This window comes from Misgurnus anguillicaudatus, chromosome 20 (genome assembly GCF_027580225.2).
Source record: "Misgurnus anguillicaudatus chromosome 20, ASM2758022v2, whole genome shotgun sequence".
NCBI lineage: Eukaryota > Metazoa > Chordata > Actinopteri > Cypriniformes > Cobitidae > Misgurnus > Misgurnus anguillicaudatus.
Genome location: NC_073356.2, coordinates 8,213,677 through 8,230,528, shown reverse-complemented (window position 1 = coordinate 8,230,528; position 16,852 = coordinate 8,213,677). Strand labels below are relative to the sequence as shown.

The 16,852-nt window shown below is 35.4% G+C and overlaps 2 protein-coding genes across 2 annotated transcripts in view; both read right to left on the bottom strand.

Annotated features, from left to right (window-relative positions):
* LOC129455390 (SH3 and cysteine-rich domain-containing protein 2) overlaps positions 1-16,852 on the bottom strand; it is a 213,808-nt gene that overhangs the window by 73,057 nt on the left and 123,899 nt on the right. The gene's annotated exons all lie outside the window — the stretch shown is intronic.
* Positions 392-16,813, bottom strand: ube2m (ubiquitin conjugating enzyme E2 M). The gene is given in 6 exon segments (XM_055219492.2): positions 392-1,361; positions 4,200-4,263; positions 4,735-4,838; positions 10,188-10,226; positions 10,892-10,986; positions 16,545-16,813. Coding segments are annotated over 6 exon segments (558 nt in total). The 5' UTR covers positions 16,660-16,813; the 3' UTR covers positions 392-1,220.

Sequence of the window (16,852 nt, the reverse complement as noted above, 5' to 3'; positions counted from 1 at the left end):
TGCGGTATAGGTATTGTTCATTGTTAGTTTATGTTAGCTAATGCATTAACTAACTTCAACAAAACAACGTTAATGCAAAGTGTTACCAAGTAATGCTTTGGGCATGGTGATTGAATGATTAATTTAGTTAAAACCTATAGGTTCAGTAATAACTATGTCTTAGAATTGTGGGTAATTATTTGGGTTACGATAATGGTTGTTGGGGGAAAATGTGATTCTGTAAAGGTTCAGCAATAACTTCTTCAACACCTGAAAGCAACGTTTCATGGACATATAGCCATAAATAACGATCAATTTCAGATAATACCTAAAATCCATCTGGCTTTGAGAGAATTTCAATTTTCTTAATACAATAAGCTTGATGTAGCGAAATGTTCTTGAACTGATTAAGTCAGATAAAACATTTTATTGATTTTAAACACATCTGCTTTCGTCATTTACACTAATCTTAAAATGCAGGCATTTAAGTCAATATTTTATTTAACAATTCATATTGCAGTCATTGTGAACAGCTGGGATTTCAATATACACAACAGAACTGTAACATTTTATGCAACCATTCCTAACCCCGCGCCATCCCTCTTCATGAAAATCCCACCCAATCCCAACCATGAAAACTGGTAAAACATATCAAGATCTCCCAACTTCACAACGCTCATTTGCATACGAATCCCATCGATCTTAATTGAGGCAGTCCGTAAGTCTGTCATGTCAATCGGTCAGCGTTTTCTGAATTGGTCAAATGCGATACTATACAAGTTTTTTTTTTTTTTTGAAAAACCTAAATTAGTGACTATTTAACGCAGCTGAATATGTGCAATGCAAGGCAGGTTTCCTGTTACTGTAGCCCAAACAAAACCAGTCCTCATGCCTTCATAATGGAATACAAGAGATGTGTAAATGATCTGAATATGACTCTCTCGGTTCATGTCTGTAAGTGGGAGGATAAGTTAGCATGTGAAGCCCAGCAAAAAAAAAACGACGAGAAAAAAAAACCAACAGTGGGTACCAGCATAGTGGCAAATACGACTGAATTCTCTGAGCAACAATCACTGACCGGCCTTTCAAAGCCTACTCCTTTATAACCCACATGGCGCTGAGTCCGTCCCCATGAGAAACCCCCTCCCCCTGCTTCTCTTCGGTCAGTGTGTCAGTCAGTATTTCTCAGCGCATGTAAACAATAAATGCATTCTGGGATGTAAGGGCCAGTAGACTTGGGACTATTTCAGACAGCGTTCAAAGTAGGTGGCACCCACGTAGCCTCCTCTCAGTGATCTCTGAACGTTCTGTTCAAAAAGCCGCCGGTTCGTCTGCAGGACTTCTGCCGCCTCTTTGTTCAATGGATCTTCGGGATTTGGCTCCTAAAATTGGGACACAGATAGGAACAATAAATACAACAGAATTTCTTAAAAAAAAAAACTGGCTAATTTGATAGCATCTTGTGTTTTTACTGCCTTAAGGATCGTAGGCCCCAAGCCCCAACCTGAAGGATTGCAGACGCGTTTGCATGTAGCTGTATTATTGTTTACTTAAATGACTCATAAATTCAGACTCTTAGGTAAGCATCATAGATCATTTACATTTATGCATTCGGCAGGCGCTTTTATTCAAAGCATATTAGAGTGCATGACAAAGTATACTTTTTTTATTGGTATGCGTGTTTGTTTCGACTTTTTGTTGTGCTAATGTAATGCTCTACCACTGAGTTATACAGGAACAAAGTATCACAGGCTCTCCTAGCAGGACATCATCAGAATACATTCACATATGATGTCATGGTATCATTTATGTCACATTTGTTACCAGGAATAAAAGTCTGCTCACACAGACGGCACCTTGGGTTAGGATTTGTTGAAGGCCGATGCATTAACATCACTGCTGAAGAACTGTGCTACACCACCTTCAATATATTTATCTCCCTACAGGAACTCGGGTCAAGCAGTTTTAGAATTGAGGGGGGTCCCAGACCTCCTATAAGCCTTGAGGGACCCCCCATAAAGCACAAAAATATAAAATAGGGGGGTCCCCTGGTTTTTATTAAAATTAAAATACTACATCAATTTAAAAAAAATTCTCATAGTGTGCTGCCATAAAGTAAACTATCAAATGATTTTTGTCAGAAATAAATATTAACTCTCAAGTGCACCTCACTCTGTTTTCTGGAGGAATTGACAGATGAGTTGTGGATTATTTTCACATCATTGACGGTAAGAATCTTTAGAAATCTTTAGGACTAGTTTTTTTTTAATTCTTCTCAAACTATTATTTCACACCAGTGGCGAGGCTGGTCCCCCCAGTCAAAAGAAACACAAAATATTTTATTGGGAAAACAGAAGAAATTCCGCATAAATGATAATAAATGATAGTCTCTTTATAATCGCTCAAATACGCACAATTTAGAAATAAATAACTATTTATAGAAAGCTTATCTTTTGCATGTGTGGTTTTAAACCTTGCAAATATTAACATGCAAACGATTTTAAACTATTTGAGCGCAAAATGTTAAAGTGAGCTGTTTTGTGTGTGCACCGACAATGACGCTTACACATACTCAAATGGACGCACACTCATAAGCGGACAGACGTGCGTTTCCTAGCATGCAAACACAGAACGATCTCGAAATACCTTTGCAATTATTCTCATAAAAAACATTCAGTTATGTCTTAAAGTGAGTGCAAACAGTTCAGAAAGAAATCAGATCTTTGTTTCGGAAAGTAGCAGTTCTTATCTGCTTATGTTTCTGTCATTTATATTAATTTAACAACAGAAAACAAAGTAAAATCACTTCTGTATCTTTAATAAGATTAATTATATTTAATTTATATAATAAAGAAGACAGTGTTAATGTTTATTTGATTCTATTTATGTACCTAAATACTACTGTTAGATCTTACTTTATGTGTAATTTTGTTCTTTTCTATTTTTATATGCTCATAATTTCTTAATTTGTTCTTATTTTATTTTCCCACCCCCAATTTTGCTGATCCGAAAATTATTCAATCTATGACTTAAAAACGCAATTTAATCCATTTAAAGGGCAGAGTCCAGGATGTTTAGTAAAACGGTTTGGAAAAGGAGACGGGCCGACTACCAAAACACACTTATAGCCAATCAAATCAAATCAAATGCCGGGTTGCGTATGTGTGGGGCGGGTCTATCAACAGAAGGTCCAGATTCTATTGGGGTATGGGCGTGTTTGTTTAGGTGATTTCAAATATCAACATTGGCTTTCAAACATCATGGACTCCGCCTTTAACCAATACTATATAGTAAAATAATGTAAATTGAAAGAAATCATTGAGGTCCACCATATTTCACCCCTATTCTGTTTAAAATTTCTGGCCTTGCCAGTGTTTCACACTAATTTGAGGCGTAAAAAATGTTTAGGGTTTGAGTTAAGGGTATTTTGGGGTTTCTTTGATTAAAACCAGGATCAGATGATTGTTGATCCAGGATCACATCTTACTTTGTGAAATCACAGCGACCCTATAATGGGGGGGCTTGGCCGGGGGTGGGGCTTAGCTAGGGGACCCCCCCATAAGCTTTGACATAACTCGAACCCTGGGGTCAAGCATACTTATTTTATGTATTAGACTAGAGCAGGGGTGTCCAAAGTCGGTCCTGGAGGGCCTGTGTCCTGCAGAGTTTAGCTAAAACTTCCCTCAACACACCTGCCTCAAAGTATCTAGTCTGCATAGTAAGACCTTGATTAGCTGGATCAGGTGTGTTTGATTAGGGTTGGAATAAAACTCTGCAGAGACACCGGCCCTCCAGGAGCAGGAGTGGACACCCCTGGACTAGAGAAATGTATTACATTGGTGAGCCACCCAAAAAAAAAATTCACGTTCCATCTTGGTAGGTAATGACCAAGTATGCATGGAATCTGCACATGCAGATTTTAGCAAAAAAATCCAGCGGATCACATCATCGGGTTCATTTTAGTTCGGTTTAATTCAGAGGACTCATTTGGTTTGTTGTATTCTAAGACTAATTGTATTTTTATTGTTAACCTTAAAAAAGTATTTTTTTTTTAGATTTCATTTTGTGATATTAACAGCTTTAACATACTTTATCTAAACAACAGAGTACAGTGGAAAATCCAGAAAAATACTTTTCTCCCCTGACATCATGGAAGGCACTGTATGTGTGTTTTTAATGACAAACATAATATAAAAGAACAATAAAAACTCCAAACTTACAAGGAACAGATACTGTAGTCCATATATGATGGAGTTTATAGTCAACACTGGCTTCCAGTCTTCTCTGAAACATAAAAAAGTCTAATTTCAATGTAAAGAAGATGAACCCAAACCTACCTAAAAAGAGTAAAATTCTATTTATCTCATAGTTGACCTGATTAGAAATTCGTCAACTTCTTACCATATATACGTTATACTGTTATGCAAGGAATAATTGATGATGGTCAGTCGATTTATTTAAAAACACCCGAGTTGGTTACTATTACATCACAGATGTGCATTATTTTCAAATAATTTAGTGGACCAGAGTCAATTATTCCACTTATACCAGTGCAACCACACCATAAGACAGTAGCCGTGTTTCCATTACCCTTCAAATTGCGCAAATTGAAGTAGCAATTGAAATTGCGGCCAATTAAAACATTAAAGCATGCTTGGGTGAGGTGGTTTTTCAGGCAATTGCTCTATTCACAGCACTCGTTGAGCTTTAAAGTGTGCTAGATTCAAAACAAAACTTTGCAGCTGCACACAATACCTTAAAATATTTAGACAGACATTTCCTTCAAGGTCAATGTTGGGGTGATAAACCATTGTTTCACATTTGACTTTTGGAGGGTCGTGAGGGTACCCCTGTCCTACCTGTAAAAGAATAAAAAACATCTATTGAATTCCATATTACTTTTAATGCGGTTTCCCAATGTGCATTGTTTCAAAGCAGAAAACTTGCAAAATCATTTTCTTAACTTTAAGTAAAGAATTTTGGGCTAAATCAGGTGGAAGTGCTAGTTGTGTAAAACCTCATTCACACACCACTTTGGTTCCAGAAAATAACTATGAAATTGGCAGACAAGCCTCTGTGTGAAAGCAAACATGTCCTGTAAATATTCTGGGATTACTCCCGGAAAGTGGACCAAGCAACATTGCCATAGTGAGGACGCACATGTCATGGCAACATGAAGTTATGGTTCAGCTCTTTAAAATGAGGGGTTTACATGAAGATTACTATTCACAACGAGAAATGTCTGCAAACTGAACTGAAGCGGATATCAGATAGCTCTTCGCGCTGAAGCGGAGATCATTCACCAGTATATAAGAATTTTTGTTTAAAATAAACAAAAAATGCATGTGCACCATATCGTTTAACTCTTTAAAACAGGTCTTTACTGTACATTAACAATCACGGTGAGAGATGTCTGCAAACTGGACTGAAGCAGATATCATGCTGCTGAGAGATCATTCAGCATCATAAAAGAATATTGAGTCACACGCTCATGTGAGCTTATTATAAACAAAAATGCACGTGAGTGGTTTCTGAAGAAAGAAATACTGGATAATAAGTAAACTTCAGACACTTCAAAGAAAAAACTACCAAGTGAATGTCTTTCTGGGATATTTACGGTATTGTGTGTGAACGCACACACATATTCCAGCAAATCATTGGCTGTGTAAATGAAAAAAAAATCAAACGATCCTGGACAAATCGTATTCGTTTAAATCGTATGCATTTCCCGTGTATTTTCCATAATGTCTGTGCGAAAAGGTCGAAAAAAGTCTATTTAAATAGATTTAATGATTTTTAAAAAAAACTACACTGTAAAAACAACTTTGCTGCCTTAAAATTTTTTGTTGAATCAACTCAGATTTACAAGTCATGTCAACAGAAATTAGTTGTCACAACTTGTAAAATATAGTTAAGAAAAGTCAACTTAAATTTATAAGTTATAACAACTCACCTGTAGTTACAACAACTCATCTCTAGTCAAGATAAATAATAGTAAGTTGAAATGACTTGTAAAGCCAAGTTGATTCAACAAAAAATTTTAAGGCAGCAAAGTATTTTTTACAGTGTAATCTACCCAGAAACTTTCAACATTTTCTCACCCTCCTCCCATTTCATATTGATATGACATTATTGCAGCTAAAAAAGCAAGACTACTTGTGAAATGATATATACTGTAGACACAATATATGAAAGAACCAATGAGATTTAAATGCATTGGTTTGCCACCATTTGATTTGAGCATTAATAAAATTGTGATTATTTTTATTTTGTAAAATAAGTTTGCTTTAGAACTAACTAAAAAAATGTTCACTTCAGACATATATTAATCCACTGGAGTGATTTGTATTACTTTTATGATAGATGTAAGTTATGTGTGTTTCTTATTTTGGGTCGACATTATAGGCACCTACAGAAACAGAAAAACTAATGAATGGAAGTCATATACATCTGAGATGGCACGAGGGTCAGATTAATGAAAGAATCTTTTTTTGAGGCAAACTATTCCTTTAACATTTCTCATACACTTTTAAAAACTAAAGGTGCTATGAAAGGTTCTTTGCAGCGATGCCATAGCATAGAAAAGCCATTTTGGTTCCTCAAAGAACAATTCAATGAAAGATTATTCATCAATAAGTCGTTTATTGACGTGTGTCAGACCAAAGGTCAGTAGTCCACTATAGTGAGTCCTCCACAACCGATGGCAAAGAAACCAAAACTCCAAAAGGTGACATCAGACCAATTTTAAACTTTTACTACTTTAAACAGTTAGTACAAGTTAACACATTTTTTTATTTATACAGCCTAAACTGGTTACAAATTAAATGTTCCATGTTTATTTTGTTATCCATCAAAACAATGACATGGATATTTTTGCAATATAAAATGTTGTACTAGTAAGCACCCATACATCATATAGGCAAAAGGATCAACTGTTCATAAAAATAACTCTGCAGATGGAAAACGACATACCTCAATTTTAAATGATTATCTGTCATTGTAATATAAACACTGTAATTATCAGAACTTTCACCCATATACTGTAAATATAAATGTACATTTGAATGTAAATATTAAATGAATAAATTAGCATCCAGGAATGATCCATCATAAATGGCAAATAAGGTGAAAAAAAACTGCAGACCAGTGATGTGCTTTTGGACGGATATTAAAACAATCAATATAGCGACATTTAAAGCCACATTTTGTAATTTCATGTCATGTCTTGAATTAGTTCAATTAATAACATATTCAGTTCAATTGGAGTTTATTTATATATATAAGGAATCAAAACAACAAGGAAAGAAAATATTGAGCAAAATAGGGCTAAACCGAACAGCACACTTTTGTGTTACTAGCTGTTACAAGTTTATTATCTTTTATCTTGCCAATTTCAATTCAACTTACATTCTGCTTTTGTGACATTAACATAAAAATGTGTTTCTATGTAGGCATATTGCATGTTGAGAATGACTTCATGTAGATGGAAGCATTTATTAACATGGCCTGGACAAAATGTTGTTTTGATTCACCCCAACAACACAAATTGCCATCTGCCATTGTTTTCTAGAAAATGCTGAAAGTGCAAAGTATTTTGGTTGGAATCAACGTCTATGCGAGCAAGTACATTGAAGCACATGATAAAGTTGATGTAGAAAAGTGTGAAGGTAAATGACAATTAGTGTTAACTGTCATCTGAATAGAAAAGGGTTTTTGTTACCACAGTTGTGGCATGTCAGTGGTAAGAATTAAATCACTTTATTGTATTGTATGACGACTTTGTATTAAGTCAGAAAATCCACAACCTGAAAAACTCTGTTTAAAACGTGAGCAATGTTGTGACAGCATGAATTTGTGTGATTTATTATTTTATTACATTAAAATTACACTGTAAAACAATTTGTGAAAGGTGCCCCAATTTGCAAAATGTAAAAGCCTCCAGTGGCCCCCGGAATGTGTATATGAAGTTTTAGCTTAAAAATACATCGTTTATCATAACCTTCAGCCCAACAGAAAGCGCAATGGGCTTTTATCTGTCTATAACTCGCACTACACAAACCATAAAGAGCATGAAAACAATGCGAATTAAACAAATTAAAGTGATGTGTGAAAACGCAATGGGTACAAACACACTCCTGATGCGCAGCTCAGGTGTGTGATGTGAAACAGACCTCTGCTGGGCGGGGCTTTCCCTCCAATGACGTCATCAACTGGGAGAATTTCAATCCGTGCGTTTATCCACACAGGTTTTGAATTATGTGAAGTATTAGGAGTATGCACAAATTTAATGGTATATAGTATAATACCTTTTTTGGCATTTTTCCCACATCATATGCCAAGATCATTTTTTTGTATCTGGTTCTAACTTGTAAATGATATCAAATGCAGTATAGATAAGAGGATTTTTCATCATACGTGGAACATACAACAAGATTACATTTCAAATTCTGTTGCGTTTAATTGTGCAATTTTGCAGATTTTATAAAAAAATTCTCTGTAAATCTTATGTGTGTTATATTTATAGTATAGTTTGTACTCCATTTTTCAAATACAAATGCATGATGTGAGAAGCACACAAAAATCTGTACATTAATTTTAAAGATATAACCTTAGTGACAAATAACTATATACCTGTAAAGACAAAAAATTGCTGAATCAACTGGCTGCAAGGGTTTTGTTTTTTCGAGTTTCATGCACGTAAGCCCTGATGTTGTCTGTACTTAACTCTCTCCCCGCCATTGATGAGTTTTATGGCAATCCATATTTCCACTACTATTCACCAGGTGGCGCTCTTATCTAAATTATAAAACACTAATGCAAAACAAGACCAAAAACTCTGTGTATGTTTTGATCATTATTCTGAATCTGATCTCCAAGTAAAGTCCTTTACAAAAATGCAATTATCTCAGTTTTCTCAAAATTTGGTATTTTTAAAGAAACCTACCAATATTTGAAAGGTAGTAAAAAATAACAAATAAACATATGATTAAACTTTTTTTTGAAAGAAGGGGGTGTGTTCCTTTGTTTGATTTATTGTATGTAAAAATGCTGGCGGGGAAAGAGTTAAGCAATAATGAATAAGCATAACTTAAAAATGTTGTAGTACTATAGTAAGAACAGTGGTTCCCTACTCCAGTCCTCAGCCCCCCCCCTCCCAGAAAGTGTTAAATGGCTTCTTACATGAAACACCTAATTCCACTCATCAGGCTTCTTTCAGGATCTTTCAAACATCTCCTTAACACACTAACAAGCTGATGAACTAAATCAGGTGTTTCATATATGGACATTTCTATAACATTCTGGGAGGGGACGACAGGGCTGGAGTTGGGCACCACTGCTCTAGAAGTATCAAGTTTAATGAATTTTAAATTATAAATCCAAAATGTTGTGAGGAATACCCATAATTCCTTGAGCCTCAATATTTATTTATTTTTATGTTTAATTGTTTCATTTTACCATTGTATTTCTCTCCACTTTAATAAAGATGCATATCAAAAATGCAATTTGATATATTTCTGTGGAAAATCAAGTTATTAGACAAGAAAATCAAGAATTATGTTTATTCTATGACTGACAGTGTCAGTTGGGAATTTTTTCTATTCTTTTATAATATACAATAATATAATATAATTATTATTATTATTATTATTATTATATTATAATATAGTTATAACATTATCTAAAACACTATTTGTGACCCTGTACCACAAAATATTTGAAATTGATATTCTCATTGTATGGTTTGTAAAAATAGGACAGGATTTGGAAGAGATACAACTATTTGAAAATCTGGAATCTGGAATTTATTATAATAAATAAATAAATAAATAAATAAATAAATAAATAAATAAATAAATAAATAAATAAATAAATAAATATATATATATATATATATATATATATATATATATATATATATATATATATATATGCCAAATCATATGATTTGGCAAAATTCAACCACTAAAGCTTTGCAGCCAGTTGCTTTTTTTTTAAGTGTAATCAAGTTTTAAGTTTTTACAGTGTAGTGAGGGGAGAGACAAAAAGTGATGTCTATTAAAAGCCGCTAAGAAATTATTTGAATCTACTGTTTAATGATGATTATATATTAATCAAGTAAAAGTTATATATTAACTGTTTTATATTAATAAAGCAAAGGATTCAACATTGTAAAATGATAGTCTTTAGTCTTTGTTAGTCTTTTTTACCTTAAAACTGAAGACAAACTTTCCTCATTAGTAGAATCCCTGCAAAAAGAAAAAAGAGTTTAAATATTAGAAAAACAGTCCTTGATAGACAGTTATAATCCATAATATAGTCGTTTGGATCACACTTCTTACACTTGTCTTTATCTCAACACCCTGCACTCGTTTTTTAAACATTTTTTGTGTAATGCTATTTAACACATTATGTGTCATTTTGTGTTGATTTTGTGTTCAAATAAATAAAAGGGACAACACAAGATGTGTTGTTACAATAATAGACATTTAATGTGTTGTCCTTTACTACAAACAAAATGTGTTGTTTTAACACAACTGTTTTAAGAGTGTGGGTGTTTTGTCACCTTCCCACATCGCCTTTTAAGGGTGCAAAACACGTTCCTTTCCTTCCTGCACACAAAGTCCGACTGTATGACGCTAATACTTAACAAGACATCAATGTATAAATGTATAGCCTAAATCTGTGTTTTGGTCTCTCAAAGTACTGACACCTGTGGGCATTGTATGAATCACTGATGACCACAATTTCAGCTAAAAAAAAATTTCTTTACGGTTCTACTAAAGAAACAAATGTTACGCCTGAGGAGGGAGTAAATTAACAGGACATTTTCCTTATTGGCTGAATTTACACTTTTAAGTGTGATGAAAACCCATTTTAGCATCATTAATGAATATAAGGTGAAAAGTCAAACCTCATCTGGCGAGATGATGAGTTTAAAGTTGAGCAGGTCATCCTGGTCCGGGAAAACAATCTCACATGTCTTAGGAAGGTTCAGCTCGTTGATGTCTGACACACAAACAGAGAGAAGCATTACATGTTTATTCATTCTGAAACTAAGAGAAGCTCTCAGAAAACCTACCAGATTTTGTGTGAAAAGTTTCTTTCAGTACTGTTAGATATCTGCAACATTCTGCTATAGACATGTTTGAGAGCTATGCCAGCATTTGTTAAAAGCATGGTTAAAATCCTATCGTTGTCAGTCAGTGTTAATGATAAAATGTCAAATCGTGTCATATCATACACAGAATCCCACAGGGACCAGTGTTAGGTCCTCTGCTGTTCTCAGGGTACAAGCTGCCACTTAATTAGTAATATCAAAATTAAAAAGCTAGTATTTGCTTTTTAATTTCGATGAAACATAGGTTTAAGTCACAAGACAAAAATCCTGCTAAAATATCATTTGATGGTTGCACCAACTGTTGCAGTCAAAAACTTGCTATTGTGTTTGAGAGCAATCTATCTTTTAATAATCACACTGCCATGTTTGTCCAACAGCCTTCTTAAGTCAACTTAGAAATATTGCTCAATTACAAAATTTTCTGTGTTTTTTACAGCTGAATAACTAAATAATAAATAACCAATTCATGAATTCTCGACCTTAAGACTAGACTGTAATGGTGATTCACTGGATGGATGCTCTGCAGGATTTTTAAAATGAAATTGATGAAAGTAAAGTGATTGTCAAGTATGGTAGCCCACACACTCATTTAAAGCATCCTAATGAGTAGTGAACAGATGCACTGCAAGTCGTAAACACACTAACACACACACAGCATCACTGCAGTACCTGAGGAGCAATGTGGGATTATATATATATATATATATATATATATATATATATATATATATATATATATATAAGTAAGTAATAACTGACAATGGGGCATTGGATTATTAGAAAATAATGCACACCCAAGGTGGTAATGCAGCATGATGCGAAGCGGAGATGCATTATCAATTATCCTGCTTATTTCACGGTTACCATAAACTTTGCTTTGGTGCCTATTTTTAAGCCATTTTAATGGTTAGGTGTGCGATTTACAGAAAATTAATCAACACCCAATGGAACATTTCTAAGCCAATCAAAATAAAGCATTTAACAGGCCTGTGATAAAAACAAAAATAAGAAATAATGAGAATAAATAATAAAAAAATATTGAAAAATAAACAAAAGCTGGTTCTATTAAACATTTTAGTGCATTTCATTATCATGGTTTGTGCTGAAAGTAGGGGGTGGATTACCAGGTTAAACACATAAAATTTTAAACTAACATCATAGTGGAGTATGATGTAATATGTGTATTTCACTTGCAGGTTTGGTCTTAAATTTCAGGTGGTATTAAAAAGGCCTAAGAAATCTTAAATTTGTTTCAAATATGTTTACGTTGCTAACAGAGCTGCGCAGTGATACATATAATCATTGCATGCAGTGGTTACTAAAACACAGCTATTAACCAATCAGATTAAAAGACTGGAACTAACCATTTATAAAAATATATTACACATTTATATAAAAATGTATACCACAGGGCTGTTGAATGCGTTATTTTGATTGGTTGAGAGAACGTTTCACAGGTAGGGGTGGGCGATATGGCCAAAACCTTCTATCATGATAGGATTCATTTTATATTATGATAACGATATGTATCACGGTAAAGTATTGTATGTTTTAATAAGGTTTTTCTGTTATTAAAATCATAGAAATGTTCATAATTCTCACAAAAACCTTATACAAGCATAAAAAGAAGATAAAACAAACAAAACTCAAACGGTCAATGATAAAGCAATGATAATAAATAATTATGTATGTATGTATATTTTTTTTATTTAAGGTAAAAAAGTGATTTAGTCAAGAGCAGTGAGAGATTTTCTCTAAATGCTGTTTGATAAACATGAGTAACAGACAGGAGCAAAATTAGGTAACTTCCCCTTTAAGACCGGATCCAATATACTGTTACACATGCGTTTTCTCTTTTAGCTGTTCACTTTCTCTTAAGCCCTATATGGTCGTGTTTATGAGGATACTTGCAAAGACGGGAATTTTGACGCATATATGTATTTAAGGCCTATAAAGCGGGAAAAATGCTCACAAGCTTGAGCAGCGGTAGCGCTACTTGCACGCTCCTCACACACAGAAAGAGCGCAAGCATAGATCTGTTGTTTGTGTTTCAATGGCTTAAAATAACTAAATGTGTGTACAAATGTTACGTTTTCGTGATTACGCGCACAGGAGCGTGATGTGGGCGCGTGACCTTCGATAAAGATGATAGTCCAATATCTCTACCGGTTGACAAATTTCTACCGGTTAATCATGTCTACCAGTTTATCGCCCACCCCTATCCACAGGTATGCATCATTTTTCAATAAACACACCTGTCAAATGCTACCTCTTAGCAATGTATGTGGTAACTGTGGTATAGGCAGAATAATTGATCTTTTGAAACATTTCGCTTAGCGGGTGTGCATTATTTGGGAATCATTCAACGGCCCGTCGTCAATTATTCCCTACAATTATTTCGCTTAGCGGGTGTGCATTATTTGGGAATCATTCAACAGCCCGTCGTCAATTATTCCCTACATACTAAGCATTACATCCCATTATTATGTTTTGTTAATAAACTATATTTACAGGGCATCTATTATATGCCCATTATTACAAGATGTAATATATGTCTCTGGTGTGTCCAGAAATGTACTCCACAGATCACTTATCAGGGCTCCAGACAAACTTTTTTCACTAGGAGCACAGTGGCCCCCAACTGAAAATTTTAGGGGCGCAAACAAAAAATTTAGGGGCGCACACTGTAAATCAACATGCTAATCAAATAATGACATTTCTACAAATTATGTATTACTAATAAATACTATGATGATAGATGCAGAAAGTACAATGTGGTGTTTCAAATTCAGTGTTACAGCACAAAAAAGGTCAAATTTACTGGTCGCACATGTGCGACTGGATGTAAAATTTAGGGGCACACTCTCAAATTTGGTGGCAGTCTGGAGCCCTGCTTATTATAGCATGTTCAAAATCTCCCTATTTCGATGGGAGCAAAAACATGCTGTTTTCTTATCTGTACTTTTAAATGCAAATGAGGTACAGCTCTTCAGCCCCTTACCAAAAGAGACATAAGGGCTATTCACACTGGAAATAGTTAACCCTGGGTTATTCGAAACACCAGAATCCTGTGTTATTTGTTTTACACTGTTCATACTTAACCAGGGGTTAAGAGATAACCCTGGGTATTCATAATATGACAATTCACACTGTGCATTCCTAACAGTGAATGCATTTACATGCACAGTTTTACGCTGATTATGCTTAATAAACTGATAACGTGTGGGGTCATTTAAACGCGTAAAAAAAATTCTTTAATTGGGGAAAGCCCATAAACGGTGTAAGCAAAAACCGATCGGCACAGGTAGGTTTTGCTCATTACCCCGATTTCGCGTGGCAGGTAAATACCTTAACCGGCTTTCTCACGGTTTTGTCCATGTGCGCATGTCTCCACATGTGAAAGATAAACGTCAGACGCAGAAGTAAGCCCAAAGTAACGCATAAAAGTCTCTCCTCGACTAAAGCAGTTGTCAGAGAAACTGCGAAAATAAAAACTGATGTTATATTTACAGGTTCTGGAGACACGAAAAGAGATAAAACAATATAGCTTAAGACAGATATGCCGTCGGCTTTTTGAACGACTATTGTGTACTATAGGCTGTGATGTCACTACCTGCGAGAAACCTGACAGATCTCCAAGTCTCGGTAAACGCATGAAAACTGTTTTTTATAATAAGCAGATTTTTAAAAGTTATCCGCTTATTCTGTGCGTGTAAACGTACTCAGTGATGCGCGGGTCAACGTATAAAAAAACAGCACCCGACCGACGTTTTCAACTAACCCGGCCGCAGCTCGAACCGCAAAAAAAATTGTTCCCGACCCTCTTCCTGGCCCGCATTTTTAAAAGTAGTAATTGTTTAAAATAGTTAATTGGCAACGACCCGACCGAACGCGACCCAAATATCATTAAAACTATTTTTGGATGACTCGTAACCAAGGGCCGCAGGCACCCGCGCATCACTGATTCCTAAATGCTAGGTCAAGTGTCTCCAACCCTGCTCCTACAAACCTGTCTGTTATTATCAAGCAACCCTGAACCCTTTGATTTAATGTTATGTTGGGGTCATCATAACCCTACTTCATTTCACACTGCACGCATTTGGCACCGCAATGCGGGGTTAACCCCACAAAAGCAGGGCTAACCGAGCTTCCGAACAGGGATTCATAACACTGGAATAACTTCAGGGATAACCCCGCTTCTATATTATGTGTGAAACGATCCGTAACCTAAGGTTAAAAGCAGGGCTTAGAACGAAGATAACCCAGGGTTAAGGGCAGTGTGAAAAGACCTAGTGAGTGCTTTTAGTTCAAATAGATCTGATTCCTGTGAACAAAGTCTAAGCCAATAGTTACTTACTAATGAGATACAGCGTACAACTCACTAAGGGCGGTAACTATGGAAACTATATGCAGGACTGTCAGTCAGTGGTCATAGGCCGGGCTTGTTCAATGTGACATCACATTGATAAGAGAATCCAAATGGTATGTCTAATGAGACTGCTTTGGTTTAATGGGGATAAAAGGAGAAATGGGTGGATTCTTTCATTGTAGGGGTGGTTGTGTTCACATTTGTCCAAATTTAATTTTGCATAATAGGTGCCCTTCAAATATAGTTTATAACCCCTCTGTTTTCTCTAGGCCTCTTTCATTATACTCTTTAAACTGGCAACACTATTAAATCATCGAAAATTATCGCCATTGATCAATAATGATATTTTTGCTATATCACCCAGCCCCGTTTTCATATAACGTTATACTATTAAAAGCCTTATGTGAATCTGTTTTAGAGGAACTGAAATAGATGTTTCTTGACATCTATTATCGGCAACACTTCCAGTCATGTTGTCTAGTATAGGAACTGATCTTGTACATACTTAAACATGTTCAACCTATGGACAGACTGATTCACTACAATGCAAACTACAAAGCAGAGTCCAAACAGGACCACTGACCACCTAGAGCTTACAGCTTTTACAGGTCTTATATCGATGCTCTCTTAACTATTGCTGATTCAATGCTATATACATTTAAACTAAAGCTGTTCGTATACTTTCAGTCCAGAATCTGCTGTGAAGTGAACAAACACGTATACAGAAACATACAGTAGTGTAGGCCTCGATATTATGAGTTTGATTTAAACTACTGTCTCACATTAGTCTTTTTCTTTATTACATCTCAAATGACTTGAGACCCACGACTTTAGATGTAAGAGTCTACAGAATGATAACATTTCAACATCATCAAGTTGTCAAAACGATATTAGACAGAGTCATAAACATTAGCGTCAAGGCTAATGCAGCTTAACTCTCTTCCTTCACTTCACATCGCTTTTATGACCATACTGCTTTAGATATCATACTGCTGTAGAGGGGAAGCAATGTTTACATCGCCGTGAATGTGTCTGCCTAAAATAAACGAGTGTTTTGTGCTGTTTTTATTCTCGTACCCTTCTGTATCCGTAGCTGGGCCGCGCTCGCTTTCTTTCCGCCGACTCCCGCTCGCGTTCCCCCGGCAGACTCCTCGTCCTTCTTCTGCTGTTTCAGCGAGAAAAGTTTAATCATCTTCCCTCTGATCTGTGCTGACAAACCCCAAATTAAGGCAACCCGAAGCCTGTGTCAATGCGGGTTCACACAGTTGAATGTGCGAAGTGCGTGATGATGTGTTTTACAGCAGCTGTAGAGGGAGCCGGGTGTGTGTGTCTGTGTATGTGTGCTAGCTGCTAACGTTAGCAGAACATTACAGTGAGATCACAGC